At 51.6% G+C, this 21471-nt stretch overlaps 3 protein-coding genes across 3 annotated transcripts; 1 reads left to right on the top strand and 2 right to left on the bottom strand.

Moving 5' to 3' along the window:
- Nucleotides 1-1204: 1204 nt before the first annotated feature.
- On the top strand, nt 1205-8919 carry TEX28 (testis expressed 28; the record flags this gene model as incomplete). Its single annotated transcript, XM_002699726.4, has 3 exons — nt 1205-2034; nt 7918-8053; nt 8337-8919. Coding segments are annotated over 3 exons (1320 nt in total), but the record flags the coding sequence as incomplete, so codon positions are not given.
- On the bottom strand, nt 3990-7413 carry LOC112445148 (small ribosomal subunit protein eS27-like). Its single transcript, XM_024988740.1, has 2 exons — nt 7357-7413; nt 3990-4220 (listed from the first exon to the last, which is right to left on the bottom strand). Exons 1-2 carry the CDS (start codon nt 7411-7413, stop codon nt 3990-3992), a joined length of 288 nt encoding a protein of 95 aa, XP_024844508.1.
- Nucleotides 8920-8960: 41 nt separating the features above from the next.
- Nucleotides 8961-21229, bottom strand: OPN1LW (opsin 1, long wave sensitive). Its single transcript, NM_174566.1, is given in 6 exon segments — nt 8961-9223; nt 12036-12275; nt 13475-13640; nt 14992-15160; nt 17374-17670; nt 21118-21229. Coding segments are annotated over 6 exon segments (1095 nt in total). The 3' UTR covers nt 8961-9112.
- Nucleotides 21230-21471: the final 242 nt, after the last annotated feature.

Here is a 21471-nt window from a genome sequence, read left to right as displayed (position 1 = left end):
CCATGGCCTGTAGCTTGCCAGGCTCCTCTATCCATGGAATTTTCCAGGCAGAAATGCTGGAGTGGGTTGCCATTCCTTTCTCCAGGGGATCTTCCCCACCCAAGGATCAAACCTGGGTCTCCTGCATTGCAGGCAGATTCTTTACCATCTAAGCCATGAGCGTACCTGGGCCATTCAGCATGCATGTCTTCAACTTCATGATATTACCAAATGCTTTCCCCAAAGTTTTACACCATTTACTCTCCCACCAGGAGTGATGGAGGGTTCCTGTTGTTTCATATCCTGTCTGAGATTTATTACTGTTAGTCTAAATTTTGCCACTCTGCTCGGTGCATAGTGGTATCACATTTCTTTTTTAAGATTAAGGTATAATTTGCATAGAATAAAATACACGGAACCAAAATATCTATTACAATATAATCATTCCTGGCTCTCCACTGGGAGAGCATTTTCAGATCAAACACATTCATGAAGGTGTTTTTAGTTAAAAAGTAGGGACAGAACAGAGGCTCCACCTGTCCTGATCATACCTATCTCTCCTAGTTCATCACTGTCTACTCTGCCCTGGTCTCCTGTGTTCCAGTTATGCTCTTATGGCCAATTTTATTTTAGAAGTGAGAAATCTGACCCTCTGAGTGCTCAAGGTCTCAGAGTGGTGGTGTCAGGATTTGAACTGGGCTCTGTCTCCAAGGCAGTGTGCTTACTATTATCCCTTTCCATGTAAGAGACTCCTTTGTGTTACAGTAGAACCATCCACCCTGCATGGTCAGCTCTATGAGAGTACAGAATGTGTCTGCCTTCTGTTCCACATGGCAGACTCAGGAATATGTGTTCAAAGAATGATTAGGTGAAGGAATCAACCTGTTAGGCTGCAAATCTCCATGCCTCTCCCTTCTGTCCACCTGGCAGTAGCAATATAGCAAGCTGTATGAGTTGAGGGAAATGAGTTTATTCCATGCTTCACAATAACAGTTCTCTATAAAATGAGATTCACAGCTGGTAAATCTTTGAAGAGAAGTTCAGGAACAGACAGGGCAGATGTGGAGGGTGTGCTAGCCACCTGGAGATCACAGTGAGGTATGCCATGCCCATAAAGCATGTCCAGTCTGTGTCGCATGTACTCACACATGTTTTTGCACATGTAAGTACATGGAAGGCATGTACATGGAAGTGCATGTAGGGCATGTAAATACCTGCTCACACCTGGAAGTATTGTTTAGGGTGGAGCAATGAGTCTGATTCTCCAATTGTTTGCCTCTTATGGAAGTACCCGTTTTGTGATTCTTATCTCCCAATGCAGACAGAATACACCAAGGGCCCAACTACCATCCTCTCCTCCAGTGTCCCCTCCTGCAGATCCCTGTCATCCAGCGAGGATGGCCCCAGTGGCCACTCCAGCCTTTCAGATGGGGAGCTGACCCGGAACATACAGGACAGCATCAAGCACTGTATCCTCTACCTCTCAGAGCAGCTGAGGGTGGAGAAGGCCAGCCGCGATGAGAACACAGTGGGCTACCTCAAACTGGTATCCAAGGCCGACCGGCACCAGGCCCCCCACATCCGGCAAGCCTTTGAGAAGGTGAACCAGCGAACCTCTGCCACCATCGCCCAGATTGAGCGAAGGCTCCGCCAGTGTCATCAGCAGCTGCAGGAGCTAGAGGAGGGCTGCAGGCCCAAGGACTTAGTGCTGGGGACCAAAAGCAGCCTGGACAACAACTGCAAGCAGCCCCGTGAAAAGGTTCTGTGTACAGAGCCCCCCTGGCCAGGTGGAGAAGACTGCTCATCCAGCGACCTGTCCACTGTTATCAGACACGTCCCTCTCCAGGCTCATTTCCCAGCCTGCCAGCAGCAGAGGTCCTTGGAGAGCAAGTGTGGGGCCCAGCCACGAGCCCTGCTGGGGCAGAAGATGAAGGAGGAGCTGAGAGAGGTGAAGATGGTCCACTTGAGCCTGCAGGGGTCCTACCAGAGCCTCAGGGAGCAGTATCTGACTGACCTGCAAGCATTGCTGGAGTCCCTTCAGAAGGAAAAGTCCAGGTGAGGCGGAGCTCCTGGCCACCTGGGCTCTGGGGAGGGCGGGGGTGGTATCAGTGTTCCTCTTGGAGTGGCAGATGATACATGAGTGGAATTGCCTTGTCTGCCCTGACCCCATCAACTGGGCTCATGGCTAAGTTGAGGCATAAGCTCCCACGTGGGTGATATGTTCTAAAAATTACTGCCTTCCAGGGAATGCTTTCTCTCCTCCTCAGCCCCTGGTGCGGTGGGTTGATTTTATTCATCCAAGAGGCTTCCCTGGTGGCTCAGACAGTAAAGAAACGGTCTGCAATATGGGTGACCTGGGTTTGATCCCTGGGTTTGGGAAGATCCCCTGGAGAAGGGCACGGCAAACCACTCCAGTATTCTTGCCTGGGAAATCCCATGGACAGACGACCTGATGGGCTACAGTCCATGGGGTCACAGAGTCCAATAGGACTGAGCAACTTGACACTTTCACTTTTACTTTCAAGACCAGACTAGGGTCCACTAATAGGAAAAAAAAGGCAAACTCAATCTCTCAAGGACATCCCCATTTCTACTGAGCCCTTCTTGGGGTGCTAGCCACCCTCATAGGTGCCAAGCTCCCTCCTCTGAGCCCTGCAGTCATCCTCTGTTTGCATAGGGAAATCCTACCTGCACTGACACTGCTGGACCAATCCCTGAAGGGCAGTTAAAGGAGTATGAAGGGGCAACCTGCTGTCAAGTAAGGCAGCCAGTCACAATTCAGGTTTTTTTGGGGGGTGACTTTTTCAAGGTTATTGTAGTTGTTCCATCGCTGTTGCATCCAACTCTTTGCAACTCCATGAACTGCAGCACACCAGGCTTCCCTGTCCTTCAGCATCTCCTGGAGCTTGCTCAAACTCAAGTCCATCTAGTTGGTGACGTCATCCAACCATCTCATCCTCTGTCGTCCCCTTCTCCTCCTGCCTTCAATCTTTCCCAGCATCAGGGTCTTTTCCAATGAGTCAGTTCTTGGCATCAGGTGGCCAAAGTATTGGAGCTTCAGGTTCATCATCAGTCCTTCCAGTGAATATTTAGGACTGATCTCTTTTAGGATGGACTGATTGGATCTCCTTGCAGTCCAAGGGACTCTCAAGAGTCTTCTCCAGCACCACAGTTCAAAAGCATCAATTCTTCGGTGCTCAGCCTTCTTTATAGTCCTCTTTTCAAGGTTGGATTTATGTAAAGCAAGACCAGAACTCAGGACAGTTGTGCATTTCCTTGTATGTTTCCATACTGCCTAGGCCAATGGGACTGTGGTGCTCTAGAAAGTTCTTAACCCACAGCATATTAGTGTCTGCCAGCTGTACTGGGGAGCAGAGCAAACTACCTCCTCACAAAACTCTGTGGGAATTGTGCAAGGTTGCGCTTCTAAGTCAGCACCTTCCTCATACCAACACCACCACGAGTGAACTGTGAAATAAACTGGCATCGTCTTCAGCCACCAAGATGTTCTGGTCATTGGCTATAGCAGTTAGCCTACCTTGATTAGTATACATTAAAAACAAAAAAGCAGGTCCATAGGACTCAGATTTCTTGAGAGAAATGGTGAATGGGCTGAAGAAGACAACGCAGTCATAGTGACAACAGGGAGCGTGTAGCATTGATCACCTGTACCATTCAGCGCCCACTTTACAGATGGGGAAACAGAGTCTCAGGCACAAGGGCATATGTTCAGCTCAATGAAGTGTCACCCGGTGTCCACAGCTGGGCACTACCCAGGCCCCTGCAATTGTCACGTCTTCTCTGGTATGTCACGGACTGAGGTTTCAAACTGGAGAGTTCTGTGACACTTCTCACAGGTTATATGTATTTGCTTTCAAGAGGGCTATTTTATTTTTCAATTGAGACAAAATTGACAAAACATAAAGTTATTAATTTAATTTTATTTTTTTATCCAAAACATGTTTATGGGGATGGTTTCCCATTCTTCTTGATACAGGTTACTTTTAGTGCTACTTCCGTCTGCAGGAGTAGCCTTCTGTAAGCCTGGCTTTTCCTCCTGTAAGCTGGCGGAAGACAGTAGAGCAGCCAACACACAAAACTACCGTTTGTGCATGGCTAAAGACAGTGATGATTTTATAACACCCTGGGCATTTCACATCCATGAAATAGGAATTGAGGCTCTGCACCAGATGCTTCTTCTTGTGTTTCCTATTGTCTTCTGGAGAGAGATGAGGGAGATCCTTTTAAGAGGCATGTTCTCATAGGGAGGTTGTTACTGCTGGAAAGGCTTAAATTGCTGATTTTAAAGTGTACAATGGCATTCAGTGCATTCACGGTATTGTGCAATGAAAAGTACATCTATCAATAATAGTTCCCCAATGTTTTCATCGGAGAAGGCAATGGCACCCCACTCCAGTACTCTTGCCTGGAAAATCCCAGGGACGGGGGAGCCTGGTGGGCTGCCGTCTATGGGGTCGCACAGAGTTGAACATGACTGAAGCGACTTAGCAGCAGCAGCAGCAGCAACGTTTTCATCACTCTCGAAAGAGACACTGCCACTCCCCATTTGCCTTCCCTCAGCCCCTGGTAACCACCAATCTGTTTTCCATCTCTCTGGATTTGTCTGTTCTGGTACATTTCATGTAAATGGAAGCATATGTTATATCAGACTTTGTGTCTTCTTTCACGTAATGTAATGGTTTTGAGATTTATCCACATTGCACACAGGAGTGGCTCATTCCTTCTTGTTCAGCAGTGCTCTGTGATGTGAATGCAGTGCATTGACCCATTCATTTGCTACCAGTTGGGGCTGTGAGGAGTAGAGCTACTGTGAACACTATGCGTGTCTTTTTGTGAACATATGCTTTTGTATGTGAAATTGCCAAATCAACATCTAAAGAAACTTTTCCAGCATGTGCTGTGCTTAGTCGCTCAGTCATGTCCAACTCTTGGCAACCCCATGGACTGTAGCCCTCCAGGCTCCTCTGTCCATGGGATTCTCTAGGCAAGGATACTAGAGTGGGTTGCCATGCCCTCCTCCAGAAGATCTTCCCAACCAGGAATCAACCTTCCCAACCCAGGTCTCCTGCATGATTGTACCATTTTACATTCCCATTAGGAGTCTGTGAGACTTTGAGTTGCTGCACGCTCTTGCCAATATTTGGTGGTATGGTCAGTCTTAGAAGTTTCAGGCTCCTAAACTCAGGTGTCACCTAGTGGAAGGGAACTCTAGATGGTGTCACCAAAGTGCAGTTTTTTTTTTCAACCTCAAAACTACTGGCATTTTTGACCAGGTGATTCTCTGTTGTAGGAGGCCATGCCATGTGTGGTGGGCTGTTTAGCCGCGTCCCTGTTCTCTCCCCACCAGATGCAGTTGGAGGGCTTTCGTCTGGCCGTCCTAACAAAGTATCTCAAACTTAGTGGCTTCAAACAACAGAGATGGATTCTCTCAGTTCTGGAGGTCAGCACAGTGAAGTCAAAGTCAGCGTGTGGGTAGGGCTGCATCCCTTCTGGAAGGGCAAATCTGTTCCTAGCCTCTCCCAGCTTCCGGGGGCTGCTGGCTTCCTTAGCTTGTGGCCTTGTCACTGCAGTCTTCCAGGCCAGCACCTTCCCCTTCCCTGTGCTCTGTCTTCACATGCCCTTTTCCTCTGTGTGTGACCATTGCTGCTGCCTCCACTTCTAAGGATGTGTGTGATATACCACGTGAGCTTGGAGGAGTTGCTCTGTCTCTACCAGGTTACCCCATCTGGCCCGCTTCATCCTTCCCACCTCAGTCTCTCCATCTCAGACTTCTCTATGTTTCAGGCTGTTAGGTTCTAGCTCAGTTTGTCAAAGCCCATCCTCAGCTATGAACAAGAATATACTTTTCTGCAGCAGCAATGATGTATGAGGCCATTTTTATCAGACAGGGTGGCCTTAACAGCTTTGGAAGAATGTGAGGGGTGTTTTGATTGACCATCATTTTGCCCTCATAAGAGCATTTTGCACGGTGGTGCTTCTACCTCCGTGGCTGTAGGAGCCAGACAGAGAGGAGTCCTTGACCAAGGGAGGGATGTGTCACAAGCTAGGATCTTGCTGTGGCCCCACTGATAAGGGGAGATGGAGGGAACAGCCTTACATGTTAATATTGTCTTATTCAACAGTCTCTGCAAGAATGTGTGTAAAAGTATAGTCATTTGTTCTTAGAAATACATTAATGAAGAATCTGCTTGCTAATTTTGTCTTCATGAAGAACATGTTCATGAATATATACTTGAACCTGGTAGATATCTTGAATGTCCTTGCAGCTCCATCCCATATGTGAATGGAAGGACAGACATGGGGGAATCTGCTTTCAGGGTGGACACCCCACTCTCTCCCCTTCTCTGTGGTGGTAGTCTTAGTCAGGTTGTCAGACCAATCTCTTGTCAACAGGGAACAGGGCAGAGATTGATGGACTATTCCTTGAAATACCATCATGAACTGACTCTTGATGAACTGGCTTCCACAAATGAGTGTCTCAGCTTCTCAGCTGCCTGGGGACCATCTCCACGGCGTGCCAGTCAAGTCCCTGAACAGGACCTAACTGAACTTCTCACTTCCCAGTTCCTATCCCTGCCTCTGCTTCTCTGCAGGACTCCAGGCCCCCGCTGGTATCCAGCATTGTCACCCTGGCTCTGGTCAGGCCTTCTTCAGTTTTCCTTAAAGAGCTGGAAGCTGCCTGGCCTGTGTCTTTCCGGCCCATCCTTGCTGGTGCCCAAATGAGGGACCTCAAAGTGTTTTTTGACATCATGAAATATTCTAAACCCAGGGAAAGCAGAGAATAACTTGGTCAAGGTTATCTGTCCACCCCCAGCTTTCTCAAATCTTAACATATTCAAATTTTATTTAAGAAATAAAAGCTTAAAAGATGAGTTGCTTGAAACTCTCCCCTTCACCTTCCCCCCTTCTGCCCACTTGCTATCCTTGTTAGGCGCTTAGCTTTTCCAGACATATTTTTAGACTTTTGCTACTTAAATATGTGGCTGTAAGCAACAGGTAGTGATGTTGTGTGTTTTTTTTTTTGATAGGTCTACTGAGATATTACTTACATGCCATAAAATGTACCATTTTAACCGTATGTTTCAATGAGCTTTAGTAAATTTACTTAGTTGAAATGGCAACCCACTCCAGTGTTCTTGCCTGGAGAATCCCAGGGACGGGGCAGCCTGGTGAGCTGCCGTCTATGGGGTCGCACAGAGTCGGACACAACTGAAGCGACTTAGCAGCAGCAGCAGTGTAACCGTTACCACAATCCAATTTTGGTTTCTGTTTTAATAACAGCTTTATTGAGATATAATTGACATCCCATACAATTCACCCATTTAAACTGTTTTTCTCACATTCACAAAGCCGCGCCATAGTCGCCACTGTCTCAGTCCGGGGCCCTGTCACCCCTCCCAGCAGAAGCTCCATCCCCGCTAGCAGTCACTCCCCATCTCCTCCCTCCCCCAGCCTCCTCTGTCTTTACGGATTGGCTTATGCTGGACATTTCCTACCCATGGAGTCATACAGTTATGTGGAGTTTTGAGACTGTTCCATCCTGATAATCAACAGATGATTTTTAGGGAAGAGCTACTGCACACGAAACACTGGGGTGGGGGTGTGTGTATATATATATGGAATTTAATGGCATACACAGGCAGTTTAGATCTCTATTTCTACTTCTCATATATTGCTATTTTTGTAAAGCCATTACAAAAGAGTGACTATATATATAAAAGATTCATGAATATTGGTGTGTGTGTATGTGTGTGTGGCTGGCTGATGTGCATCTGGGGTGTTCTGAGACCGACCTGGAGGAGGAGTCAGGGTTCGACTGCAGCTTGAGGAGAGAGGAGGAAGGCGTGTTCTGAAGCCACATCTAGTGTGGCTTTGAGCAGGGTTGCTCAGGGCCTGTCACTGTCTTTTGCTCCCAAGACAAGTGCTGCTGGAAGGACAGGTGAATGGGCACCTACAGGGGCACCTGGACGAGATTTACCACCTCAAACAGAACCTGGCCTGCACCAAGGAGAGAATCGTCTACCTGTCCTGTGAGAGAGCCAAGGAGATCTGGGTGAGCAGCCCTGGGGGACCTTTGTGAGAAATGGCTGATAAGGAGGTGGTGATAGGGACCAGGCCAGCAGAAGATGAGGGAGTCTGCTCTGACACCCCCGGAGCCCAGGGAAGGGATCGTGCCTGGCACTGTGCCCTGCAGCGCCTGGTCTTTATGATCACGCTGCCCTCTCCTGGGGCCGGGGCCGGCTTAGCCAATCTGGGAACTTGGGCACAATCTGCGACTCTCTGGCTCCTGGGCAGCAGGGACACAGGGTCCCAGCTTCATGGTCTTCCTCCTGTAGGAGGTCATGGATACCTTCAAGAATCGCATGGGCAAGCTCAAGGCTCTGCAGCAGGTGACTCAGCTGGGGCTGACAGAACGCCCACAGAGCTGGCCCCAGGACATCCTGTGCCACTTGACGAGCCTGCTGCTGACGCTGGCCACGGTGCTCCTGGTCCTGCTGTCCGGCACTTGTGCCTGCCCCCTGCTGCTGCACTTGCGCCTGCACACATGCACCATGCTCCTGCTCCTTGGGCTCAGCACCCTGGCCTGGCAGAAGTGGCACACCATCTCTGCCCCAGAGTGGCAGGCCTGGGTCCCCTCCAGGTGGAGATGGTTTGCCAGGGCCTCTCGGCCTCCACCCAAGGGGCCTTAAAGGGCCTGGCTTTGCTAGCTCCTCCCACCTCTCCAGATGGCCACTGCTCAGCTCTGCCTTTCCTGGTTCATCCCTGGCAGCCCGGTGATGCCCACCTGCTTCACACTTCTCTTTCCCACCTGCAGACAGGAGGCTTATAAAAGATGAACATCTCTGGAGTACTGCACCCTTCTCTACCCTGCGTGCCCTCCCGTGACCCAGTGACCCAATGCCCAGAGGCTCGGTTGCCCCCAAATGGCCGTGGCAGCCCCTGTGACATGGTTGTTTTTGGCAAAGAGAAACTACGATTATTTCACAGGGATGGAGAAGCAAGGGTGGGGAGGTGGGGTGGATGGGGGCCAAAGCCCTGGAGGTGGGGACAGGTTCCATTTTCCATTTTCAGGTGAGAGGCAGGCATTTTCGTTTTCGGGGCTGGCAGAGACTCATGCAGGTGACACCGAAGAAACAGATGACGCCTCTGTTTTGGAAACACTGGAGAGTTCAGAGCTGTCGTCCACCTTCTTCCCAAAAAGTTGCAAGATGCAGTTTCGAAACTGGCAGGACAGAAAGGGTTATTGAATAGCAGAGCAGGTAGGGCCAGTGTGCTAGGCTAAATGCAACGGAGGGGCCCTGTGAGGATAGCAGTCCTTATGTGTCACCTTGATGGCTTAGGAGGCCTGAAGCTGAAACTCCAATATTTTGGCTACCTGATGAGAAGAACTGACTCATTGGAAAAGACCCTGATGGTGTGAAAGATCGAAGGCAGGAGAAGGGGACGACAGGTGATGAGATGGTTGGATGGCATCACCAACTCAATGGACATGAGTTTGAGTGAAGTCTGGCAGTTGGTGATGGACAGGGAGGCCTGGTGTGTTGCAGTCCATGGGGTCACAAAGAGTCGGACAGGACTGAGCAACTGAACTGAACTGACGGCTTAAACATTCAGAATCTACAAGGAGAATGGAGGAAGGCTCCAGTTACTCCTTGCACAGGTGGATAGTCTATCCCTGACTATTCGGTTATCTGAGTTATCTAATTGACCAGTTGATGGTGACTACTGTGGGCCAAATTGTGTTCCTCCAAAGATATGTTCAAGTCCTAATCCTTGGAGCCTGTAACTGTGATCTTATTTGGAAATAAGTCTTTAGAGATGTGATTAAGGTGCATATTATCATGAGGTCATATTGGAGTAGGGTGGGGCCTCATCCAATAACAGATGTCCTCAGGAAAAGAAGGCAATTTGGATTCAGACACAGAAGAACACCATGTGAAGGTAAAGGGCAGAGATCACAGGGACTCATCTCCAACTCGAGGAACACCAGAGGTTATGGGTACCTGTCAGGACCTAGGAGAAAGAACCAACCCTGCCCACACCCCGATCTCAAACCAAGAGAGAATAGATTTCTGTTGTTTGAACACTCCTAGCTTGTGGTACTTTGTTATGACAGCCCCACGAAACATATACAGTGACGAAAGATGATCCCAGCTAAGGGGCCAATGTCTGGGAGAGTCTCAGAGGCATTCTAGTGAAAAGGAAAGTGACTGTTGTCTTGTTTCTGGTCTGTCAACAAGGGGCCAGGTAAGGATTAGGTAGGCAAGAGCCCACCTCATCTCTTCAACCAAGAGTCTTCTGGCATCAGGAAGACTCTGATCTGTGCTGTGCTGTGCTTAGTCGCTCATTTGTGTCCGACTCTTGGCGACCCCGTTGACTGTAGCCCGCCAGGCTCCTCTGTCCATGGGGATTCTCCAGGCCAGAATACTAGAATGGGTTGCCATGAGCCCCTTCAGGGGATCTTCCCAATCCAGAAATCGAACCCAGTTCTCCTGCACTGCAGGCGGATTCTTTGGTCTGAGCCATCAGGGAAGCCCAAGAATACTGGAGTGGGTAGCCTGTCCCTTCTCCAGGGGATCTTCCTGACCCAGGAATTGAACTGGGGTCTCCCACATTGCAGGCAGATTCTTTACCAGCTGAGCTACCAGGGAAGCCCTCTGCTCTTTGCTACTGAACCCCTAATGGGATGTATGCATTTCCCAGATTATATCTCATGACTGAGTTAACAACAATGCTTTGAGAATACAAAGCAGAGGCGTTTCCTATATATTTGGGGCCTGTTCTTGACTACCTCCAATATCAAAACTCTAGCAAAAACATAATTGTTGAAGTCAGTAACACCAGAATTGGGCTGAGCAGCAGAACAGACTCAGCTGAAGACCCAGCAGACGAGGCTGAGGGATCCATTGGCCACGCATTCAGCATCTACATACTGAGCACCCACGCTGAACCCATGTGTCTTTGGGGTATCTGCATTGAATCAAAAGAGCAACATTTCATGTCCTTGTGGAGCTCCATTCCAGAAAATTCTCTCTGAATGCAACAGGAAGGGATAACAGTGTGGAAAGGGTGAAAGCAAAGTTTGAAAGCCTGGAGAATCTGGGAATGCAGACAGCGGTAGAGGAGGGAGAGTTCCAGAGGGGAGAGTGGAAAAGCTCAAGAAAAGACAAAGATGGCCTAGGATTCTGCAAGTTAAAGCTAAACCTCAGAAGAGACCCATGGGAAAGACAGGAAATGGGGGCCGAGGGGTGAGCTCTGCTCTTGGTGTGAAGTCCTTGGGACTCCATAGTGGTGTTGGTTATACTCGATAACCTAAACATTACCATGGTGAGATGCGAGGCCCCTGGGAGAGTTGTATTCTGACCTGCAGACCTTTCTGATTATCAAGCCACATCACATCTACTCAACACCTTAGTGGAGTGGACATGATGGATTCAAGGAAGAATAAGGCAAATGGCCCTTCAGAGATGATGGTCACCTGTAATTTTGCAGGAAGTCTGGGAGTCATGGGCAGTTTAGTGCTGAGGCTCAATATGCCAGCTTCTGATGGCTGCCATCTGGCAAGACCACAGCATGTCCTGCCTGGACTGACCCACAAAGTTAAGAAGGCCAAAAGTCAGCACAGGCAAGAAGGGCCTCTGTGTCCTTGTCAGAATTGGGGTTTGAATATGGAAAGATTAAGTTCGCAAGAAGAGTTGTGTCTATGAAATCAAGACGCACATGCCCAGGGTACTTTGTATGCTAGATGCATTCTGGTAATCCTAGGGTGTCTGAGCTCCAGGCTCAGCTAAGGCCAGCCATTGAGATGGGCATGCACACATAGTGCCCTGCAGGAAGTGCCCACTGTCAGGCCCAGAACATAAAAGGATCCAGAGGGACGGCTGTCTGGGGCTGGGTCACTGGTGCCAAGCCTCCCAGGGTTATTTTCCCGGAGGTCATTTTCAGGCTTCCTGCAGACACACTTCCTGGTGGGAGCCATCACTGGGCTCTTCCAGGGTCCATCTGCAGTTTGCTCTGCCAACTGTGTGCCTTACCTGGCGGTTCATGAAGACATAGATAATGGGGTTGTAGATAGTGGCACTTTTGGCAAAGTAGGCTGGCAGGGCAGCCACCAGAGGGTGGAAGGCGTAGCCGGGGTGTGCAGCAGCAAAGCAGGCAAAGAAGGTGTAGGGCCCCCAGCAGAGACAGTAGGCGAAGATCATCACCATCACCATGCGGGTTACCTCCTTCTCCGCCTTCTGGGTGGACTCAGATTCTTTCTGCTGCTTTGCCACCTGGGGGAGATGGAGAATCATCCTGGGGACCGTGAGGGGTATCTCAGGAGATTCCCTGCTGCTGACTTCCCTGGTGGCTCAGATGGTAAAGTGTCTACCTACAATGCGGGAGACCCAGGTTCGATCCCTGGGTTGGGAAGATCCCCTGGAGAAGGAAATGGCCACCCACTCCAGTACTCCCACCTAAGGGAGTGCTTGGCCTGGCCAGGGCTGGTCTTGTGGGAGCTCTTAGAGGCTTTGAGCGGAACTTGGCTAACACCTGCCATGCACTTGGCTTCGCTTGGTTCCCATCAGGAGGCGGGGAAGGAGCTAATGAGGCTGTTTCCAGCCTCCCCTAGTCCCCTATCAGATTGTGTCCCCCCGCCCCCACCGCCCTGCCCCATGGTCAGGTCTCAAGGGTGATTGATGGCTGGGGTGTGTGTCCTGTAGCCCGGATTCCACAGCTCATGACTCGCCCGGCCCAAGTTGTGTGTGGCTACCCGTGGAAGTCAGCTAGGTTGCTTCTGATCCCTGACTGCCAATGGGGGGTGGAGGTGGGCAGCGAAAAGGGGGAGCAAATCACAGGCTGAAGGCAGGGGGAGGGGAGCTTATCTCAGCCGTGATGGCCTCCCCTCCACAAAGAGCCGCGACAGCCTGTGCTGAGCCGATTGTGGGCACAAGCTGCTTTGTAGAGGAAAGTCACCACCCCAGAGGCCTCGGACTCTGCGTGCCAGGCCCCGGAGGCACCTTCAGGCCAAGCTGATTGACAAAGACGCGACTTCTGTGTGGTGTTTCGGGCAACTCGGGGGAGTGCAGAGTTCTCAGAAGCCCTTCTCCTGCCTTGCTCTGATTTCCTGCTCCCCTGTGGCAGGGGAGGGGACCAGCTTCTCAGGGAGGAGGGTGTGAATGCACCCCTTGGACAGCCCCCTGAAGGGAGCCCTTGGGTGGCAGCCTTTTGAAAACACCCCTTGCTTTGCAGGTTTTACTTTGGGATCTGGCTGTCTGTGGCTAGCTTTCCTCCCCACCCCCCTCCCCGGGGTCAGCTCTGGGTCCCTCCACGAAGAGAGGGGGGTCATCCCTGCCCACCCTGTACAGGCAGGGCCAAGGGAGCCTCACGTCTGGTTTGGAGGCAGGAGAGCAGACTGTGCGGTCCTCTGTGGCTCCCCTCTGCCTGCATGATCCAGCAGGCAGGAGGGAAGCCAGGAGGGTGAGGCGCTCACCGCTCGGATGGCCAGCCACACTTGCAGGTAGCAGAGGATGATGACGCTGAGTGGGATGAAGCAACACGTGATCATGAGAACGATCATGTACGACTGCACCCCTGGGTAGGAGCTGCCGCTGAACACATCGGGGCCACATGAAGTCTTCAGGCCGTGGGGCCAGTACCTGCAGAAAAGGGCCAGAAGCCCGTGCTGAAATGGGCAGGGACCAGGATCTCCACCCTGGCACCCGAATGACTTGATTGAGGGTTATTGGGCTTTTTTTTTTTATTATTGTGGTGAAATTCACATTACCCAAATTGACTTTTTTTGCAGTGAACAGTTCAGGGCCATCTAGGACATACACGGTATGGGGCAACTGCCGCCTGTCTGCTTCCAGGACATTTTCATCACCACCCCTCAAAGGAGGGCCTTTGGTAGGATTTCTGTAAATCCTTCTCCATCTCTGATCTCATTTTCCCCTCTTTTTTTTTTTTTGGTGGTAAAACACACATAGGTGGCTCAGACGGTAAAGCATTTGCCCTCAATGCGGGAGACCCAGGTTCAGGAAGGGTCAGGAAGACCCTGGGTCAGGAAGATCCCCTGTAGAAGGAAATGGCAACCCACTCCAGTACTCTTGCCTAGAAAATTCCATGGATGGAGGCGCCTGGTGTGCTACAGTCCATGGGGTCACAAAGAGTCGGACACGACTGAGTGACTTTACTTTCTTTTGTTCTTTACACATAATTAGGAGGTTTGGTGCATTCACGATGTTGTGCATCCATCACCAATCTGGTTCTACAACATTTTCATCATTCCCATCACATTCTCTTTTTACAAAGGGGAGGTGGGGCACCCTCTTGCCTTAAGAACAGCTGTGAGCCCCTGAGGATTACATGAACATGTGTTCAACAATCCCAGCTATTGCGGGTATGAGGAGGGTGACAGACAGAGCCTCGCCTCCATGACGATGGAAGCTTCCCGAAGAAAGAACTTGTTCACCAGCTTGCACCAGAAGACAGAAATGCAGCAGCCTTGTCCCATCCTGCCCACTCAAATATCAGAGCCGCTTCCTTGGAAATTCGGGTCTTTTCCCAAAGAATCCACCTGATGAGGACACTGGTGAGCTGCGACCCAAGGAGCCTCTGCAAAGGGGGCCCCTTAGCAGGTGCAAGAAAGAGGCCTGGGACAGAATGGGTAAGACTCTGTGTGCCCAGTGATCCAGTGTGCCCATGGCCCGAGCCTGCAGTGTTCCTCTCTGAGCTCTCATGAGCTGCTCCTGTCTGGGAGAAACAGACCTTTGCTGAGGCTTGGAGGGCCTGTGCCCACGTGGCAGCCAGGCAGAGTCATACAGCTGCAGACCTGGCCTGCTTGAAGGGCCCTCAGGAGGAGTCAGGTCTACTTCCACTTCACTCCTGGGGCCACAGAGGCCCAGAGACAGATAGTGATTTGCCCCAAGGTCTCAAAGTGAACGACGAGTTTGACCCTCCTTGCCCTGTTCTACACACATTGTCTTCCTGGCACCCCCGCCTCCTCACCTACTCCAACCAAAGATGGGCGGAGCCGTCCACACAGCAGCCCAGATCCAGGAGAAGGCGATGCCTGTGATGGCCAACTTGGCATCAAATCTGACGTTGCCAAAGGGCTTGCAGACCACCATCCACCTCTCCCAGGAGATGATGGCCAAGGACCAGAGACCGGTGATCCCTTTGGGGCAGAGCAGACATAGGAGGGCTTTGAGTCAACACTTCGCAAGATCAAGAGGGAGAACGCCCCCACGCCCCCCCCCCAAATACCTGCAAAACCTGATTCTCCAAAAAGTGTTTTCGGGTGCATGGAGCAGGTCTCTTGGTCAGTTTCTTTCTCTAACACCTGTGTCCCCTGTTCCTTCCCTGATGTGCATGCAGCCGCCTCCCTTTGCCCGCTCTGGTTCAGCCTCATGGCCCACCTCGCTTCTCATCTCTCTTTTATCTGGCCACCAGCCTTTCTCGTGATACTGTCAATGCAAGTCCTGATGGCCACGTACACCCCTGAGGCCACACTGAGGTGCCACTGTCCCAGCCAAGGCCAGGAAACAGGATGTGTCTGGTGACTGGCACACTCCAGCCGTGGGCATGCCTGCCCTCAGCCCAGGCCTCTCAGCACGGCCTACCTGGCAGCAATCTGTGTGTGGAATTCAGGGCTCCATGAGCTGGGATGGGGCAACAATGTGTTCATTTCCACCAACGTCTGCTGGACACTTGGCCTCCCTTACTCCCAACACGAGTGCAGTAGCGTTAGCAGCACCTGTGGCTTGTCACTTTACAGAGGTGCTAGGCATTTGCCAAGACAACTATATTCATTACCACGTTGACCTTTCAGGGGCTCTCCAGCCAGATACAGTTGATACTTTCATGGAGTGGTGTCCTGAATACTTCTACAAACTACTTTTAATATGAACACTTTGAATGAGGGACTGTGTCATTAAGTCATGTTTCATACTTCAATAACCGTATTTCAGTATCATTGGCTTCCTTGGGACTCTATGGCCCCCCAAACTGGTGACCTGAGAGCAGACCTTGAGCAGTTACAGAGGTGGGATGGACGGGATGGAGGAGCCACTCGGGGGCCCTGGCACGAGCTACCCACGGTGTCCAAAGGGTTTGAACTTGGTTAGGTCAGTGAGCAGAGGTGACACCGCCAGTGGCTCAGGTCACTGACCAGGTCCCCTCTCACCTGCCCCGCTAATCCTATTGTCTTTCTATGGCTCATCTCTTGAGAATCCAAATTGGAGATCACTGTAGGGCAGTGAGACAAACCCAACATAGATGTGGGTGCCAAGGACCCAGGCATGTGAGCAGGTGGCCATGGGACTTAAAACTGGGAGGAGGCAGCTGCGAGCCTTTGCTGCTTTGATGGCTGGAGGCCTGGAGACAGGGTGCACGTGCTGAGCACTGGGGCCCTTGGACTCCTTGTCATCTTCGGTGGATGCCAAGCTGCAACCCTGCAGCCCTTGCTTCTCTCCTGGGGGTGTGTGCCCCCGAGGGGTCCATGTCCTCTTCTTCATAGGCCCCTGGCAAGCAGACCTGGCCTCCCAGCATGCCCCAGCCTTGCCTAGTGCTCAGCGTGTGGTGGATGCCAGCCAGCCCTGGTTTCCTCACATCCTCCCAGCTATTGGCGAGCCTCCTCTCGGTCTCCCCCTCCGATCCCCTCATCCCCATCTCAGCCTGCCATCCTGGGCCTCCTCCGTCCCTTGTCTGCCCACCCAGCCTCCGGCCACCCAACCAGCCTAGCTGTTGGCACCCCACCCTCCTCGCCCACTTGGCGTGAGTGCCCTCGCGTCCTTCTGACCCAACATCCAGCTCCCTCACGGCCTCCTCCAGGTCCCGGTCCTCTAAGGACTGACGGCACCATATTCTCACTATCCAGATGCCCGACAGCACAGAGCAACGAACACAGGGGCTTGGCAGCCAGTGGAGATCTCAGCAGAGCCACGAGCCATGTAGAAGTGAGTGATTGGGCTGGGGAAAGGGACATAGGATCTAGTTTCAATATCTCAGGAGCTCTCCTGGGAATTGCTTCCTTGCCAGGGAAAAACTGACACAGGTGAGCTGAAAGGGCACGTGTCCCAGATTTGAGTGGGAGTCTCGTTTGGGGTGCCCAGAGGCCTCCTGTGCCACCCTGTTCTGGGATTATGTGGATCTGTCTGTCTCCGCCCATGCCAGCTATATGGTCTCAAACTGAATGTCACCAGGTCAGGTCTATTTCAGAGCAGACACCTCTAATGGTCCCAGCCCAACTTCCCCAGCAGGTCCATCCCCCTTCAAAGATGTGCTGAGCCTGCGTCCCACAGCTGCCTCTGGTGATTTTGCCCACATGACGGTCTCCTTTACGTGCAGCAGGCTGGGTCTCCCCCAAACCCAGGCCCCCAGGTGACTTACCACACAAGGAGACAGTGTAGCCCTCCACAACACACAAGGGGTGGCCCAGCACAAAGTAGCCATACATCTGGTTCACAACGCTGATGGTGCTGGCGATGATGGTCTCTGCCAGGTCAGCAATGGCCAAGTTGACCAGGATCCAGTTGAGAGGGTGGCGGAGCTTCTTGAACCTCATGGTGGCTGCCAGCACGAGCCCATTAGTGAAGACAGACGCGATGACCACGAAGACCATCCAGGCGCTGGTGAGGTGGTACACCCATCTGGGAGCGATGTGGTAATTGGGGCCTTCAAAGGGATCTTGAGGCAGGAGGTACAGAGTGAGCAGAGGACTCGGGCAGCTGCTTCATCACCTGTACGGCCACACCTGCCCTCGCCTTTGCAACTGGTCTTTCCCCTTAGCTTTGTTCATCTGCAGGCAACCTTCCCTCAATTCTGTCTCTCAGACCCAAGGCCACGACCTGCTGGAAACACCTGCATGGGCATCCTTGAACTTAACAAAGCATCATCCATGCCAGGTATTGCTCCCTGGTCTGAGTTGCCCACCCACTCCTGGAGTGTGGTTGGCTGGCTCCTGCTCCGCTGAAAGCCCCTTGGCACCCTGGTGCTGTTGCCTGTGTGCCCTGCACATCATTCTGTCATCAGATCTTTGCTCATGGTCTCCCTCATACCCGGGTCCTCAGCTGGTTCATACCATCCAGTCTGGCTCTGTGCCCTTACCTTCCAGGACCCTTTCCAGATTCCCCAGCTGAGATTTAACTCCATATCGGAGCTGTGCACGTGCGTGTCCTGTCTTCCTCACTGGACTGTGTCTCATGCATGTACAGTTAGTACCCCAAGAATGAATGATTGAAGGCCTTTGCTATGGATTGGATTGTGTCCCTTCCAAAAAAGGCATGTGGGAATCATAACCCCCACTCCCTCAGAATGTGACCTTATTTAGAGAAAGGGTTTGTACAGAGATGATCAAGTTTTGATGACGTCGCTAGGCTGGGCCTAGTCCAATAGGACTTGTGTCCTTACAAAAAAGCAAAATTTGGACACAGATGCATTCAGGAGAAGATGGCCGTGTGAAAATGAAAGTAAGGATCGGGGTGGTGTTTCAATAGCCAAGGGATACCATGGATTACCAGAGATTATTATAACCTGGGGGAGGGATACCGTGGATTACCAGAGACTACTATAACCCAGGGAAGGGATACCACGGATCGCTGGAGACTACCATAAACTGGGGGAGGGATACTACGGATTACCAGAGACTACCATAACCCTGGTGGTGTTCCCTGGTGGCTGGTTTGGGGGATTAGCCACCTGGATGGGTGAGGAAAATCTGATGGTTATCAGCTCTGACCTCTGCTGTAGAAGGGATAGGCTACCCACGCCAGTGTTCTTGGGCTTCCCTGGTGGCTCAGCTGGTAAAGAATATGCCTGCAATGCAGGAGACCTGGGTTCGATCCCTGGGTTGGGAAGATCCCCTGGAGAAGGAAATGGCAGTCCACTGTGGTACTCTTGCCTGGAAAATCCCATGGATGGAGAAGCCTGGTAGCCACCGTCCATGGAGTTGCAAAGAGTCAAACATGACTGAGTGACTTCACTCACTCACCATAACCCAGGGGAGGGACCTGGAACAGAGTGTCCCTCAGAGCCACCGGGAGGAGCCAACCCTGTCGAGCCCGTGATCACTGGCCTCCTGAACTGGGAGATGATCAATTTCTTTTGCTTAAGCCACCCAGTCTGTGGTGCTTTGTCATGGCAGCTGGAGCAACACACACAGAATGAGGAGTAACTCCCCTTTATTATGACAGTGGGTCTACACCTTTCTTTGTTGGAAGGACCTTTCTGCCACCACCATTTTAGCAGATTACTCAACCACTAAGTGATGGAAACAGGATGATGGGGAGGGGGGTTGGGCAGAAGGGCATGGGTCAGTCCAGGAACAATCAACTCATTTTCTTCAACAAATAAATTTCAAGGACATTGAGGGAAAACTTCTAAAAGTATGACTTTGCATTTATGTTTTTAAAGAGTCCTTTCTTCTTAGAGCTACCTTCTGAAGACTTACAGAGGAAACGATGTGATGTTTTGGATCTGCTTCCAGAAATTGGCAGGAGTGGTTAGTGGGCAGGATAGAGAGGAAATAAGAGAAGTGACGGACACCCTAGTGGAGGGGACAAGTGATGGGTACCCAGTGCCATTATCCTCTCCTATTTTGCTAGACACATGAATTTTTGTAAAAAAAAAAAAAAAAATTTTACAATAAGGAAATCTGGGGCATTGACAAAGCCCCAGGTGCCTCCAGGAAGAGCATTGTTGGATCTCCATCAGGGACATTCTGGGGTGGAAACCATCAGGTCAATGTGAACTTCACGGTTCTCCACCAGTTTGGCTTGGGAACCCTATTGCTGGTCCTGCTCTGGGTGTCAAGGAGCCAGTGTGACTTCTGGAAATTGTGGCAAGTGAGACATTTTTCCCTTGGACTGCAAGGAGATCCAACCAGTCCATCCTAAAGGAAATCAGTCCTGAATATTCATTGGTAGGACTGATGCTGAAGCTGAAGCTCCAATCCTTTGGCCACCTGATGGGAAGAATGGACTCATTGGAAAAGACCCTGATTCTGGGAAAGATTGAAGGTGGGAGGAGAAGGGGATGACAGAGGGTGAGATGGCTGGATGGCATCACCAACTCAATGGACATGAGTCTGAGTGAACTCCGGGAGTTGGTGATGGACAGGGAGGCCTGGTGTGCTGCAGTCCATGGGGTCGCAAAGAGTCGGACAGGACTGAGCAACTGAACTGCACTGAACTGAGACATATTTGAAGGAACTGAAGGTCTTCAGTTGGAAGGAGGGACCTGCGGAGTTAGGGGCCGGGGGTCATTGGCATCTTCAGCTCTCTGACGGGCTGACAGACAAAACCTTGTGACTGGGCCATGCCCAGGGCTGAATGCCAGCTGCCTCAACAGAGTTTTCTACTGTCTGGTGCGGCTGAAGCACCTTTCCTCAGGAGCCGAGCTAACTTCTTCCCTAGCACATGCCGCCAGGGGCCAAGGGCTCCAGGGTGAGCTTGGACAAGATGACCGCCGTGGTCTCTTCTATCCTTAGGCTCTCGAAGGCACTCACCCCGCTCTGGGCCACCCGAGCCTCCTGCTCCTGCTGGCCATTTCCGTTTGGCTTTGGGAGACGCAAAGATGAGTTAGGCCCGGGTTCCCTCCCCAGGAAGAGAGCCCCTGCATAGACGCAATGGGGTTGAGGGCAATGAGCGCGCACTAGCAGTCTAGGACGGGGATTCTCAGAGGCTCTGTGAAGCCAATGTGGTTTAAAAATGCACATTCGATATGATGGTGTCCTTAGGGGCTTCCCTGGTGGCTCAGATGATAAAGTGTCTGCCTGCAATGCAGGAGACCTGGGTTCGATCCCTGGGTCAGGAAGATCCCCTGAAGGAGGAAATAGCAACCCACTCCTGTAAGTCTTGCCTGGAGAATCCCATGGACAGAGGAGCCTGGTGTGGGCTACAGTCCATGGGGTCACAAAGAGTTGGACATGACTGAGTGACTTCACTTTCTTTCTTTCTTTCTGTATTCAGAAAGTACCCCCCCCCCATTCATGGCATCATAAAAGCTAAGGGGAGCAAAGGGGTACAGAGGCTCTCTGGGGTGGATGGGTGGCCAGCCAGCACCTCGTTCGCAGCCACTTGGGCCTGTGTCCCCTGAGGGCTGTTCCAGCCAGTCCAACCCAGCCTGCTTGCTCACCTCTGGTGGAGTTGCTGTTGGTGTAGGTAAAGATGCTCCCCTGGGTGCTCTCCTCAAAGTTGGCCTGCGGCTGCCCACCTGCAAGCCTTTGGGGGCCCCACGCGTGGGCCATGGCTCTGCAAAGCCCTGTCCCTGATGCCCGCCAGCCCTGGCACTGCCCGGGGGGCCACAGCACTTTATACCAGCCTGTGGGATCAGCCCAGGCCTCCTCACCTTAAAAGCCCCCAAACCCTTCACCATCTGATCTCTTAATTGGGCCTGGGACTTAGACTTCCTCCTCCCCCAGTGCTGGGCCTGCTGGCTCCTGGGTGAGCCCACGGGGGTGGCTCAGAGGGATTTGCTGGGAGCCAAACT

The sequence above is a fragment of the Bos taurus genome, chromosome X (assembly GCF_002263795.3).
Source record: "Bos taurus isolate L1 Dominette 01449 registration number 42190680 breed Hereford chromosome X, ARS-UCD2.0, whole genome shotgun sequence".
NCBI lineage: Eukaryota > Metazoa > Chordata > Mammalia > Artiodactyla > Bovidae > Bos > Bos taurus.
The sequence above is the reverse complement of the archived record's forward strand: the minus strand, read 5'-3'. Positions and strand labels throughout refer to the sequence as shown.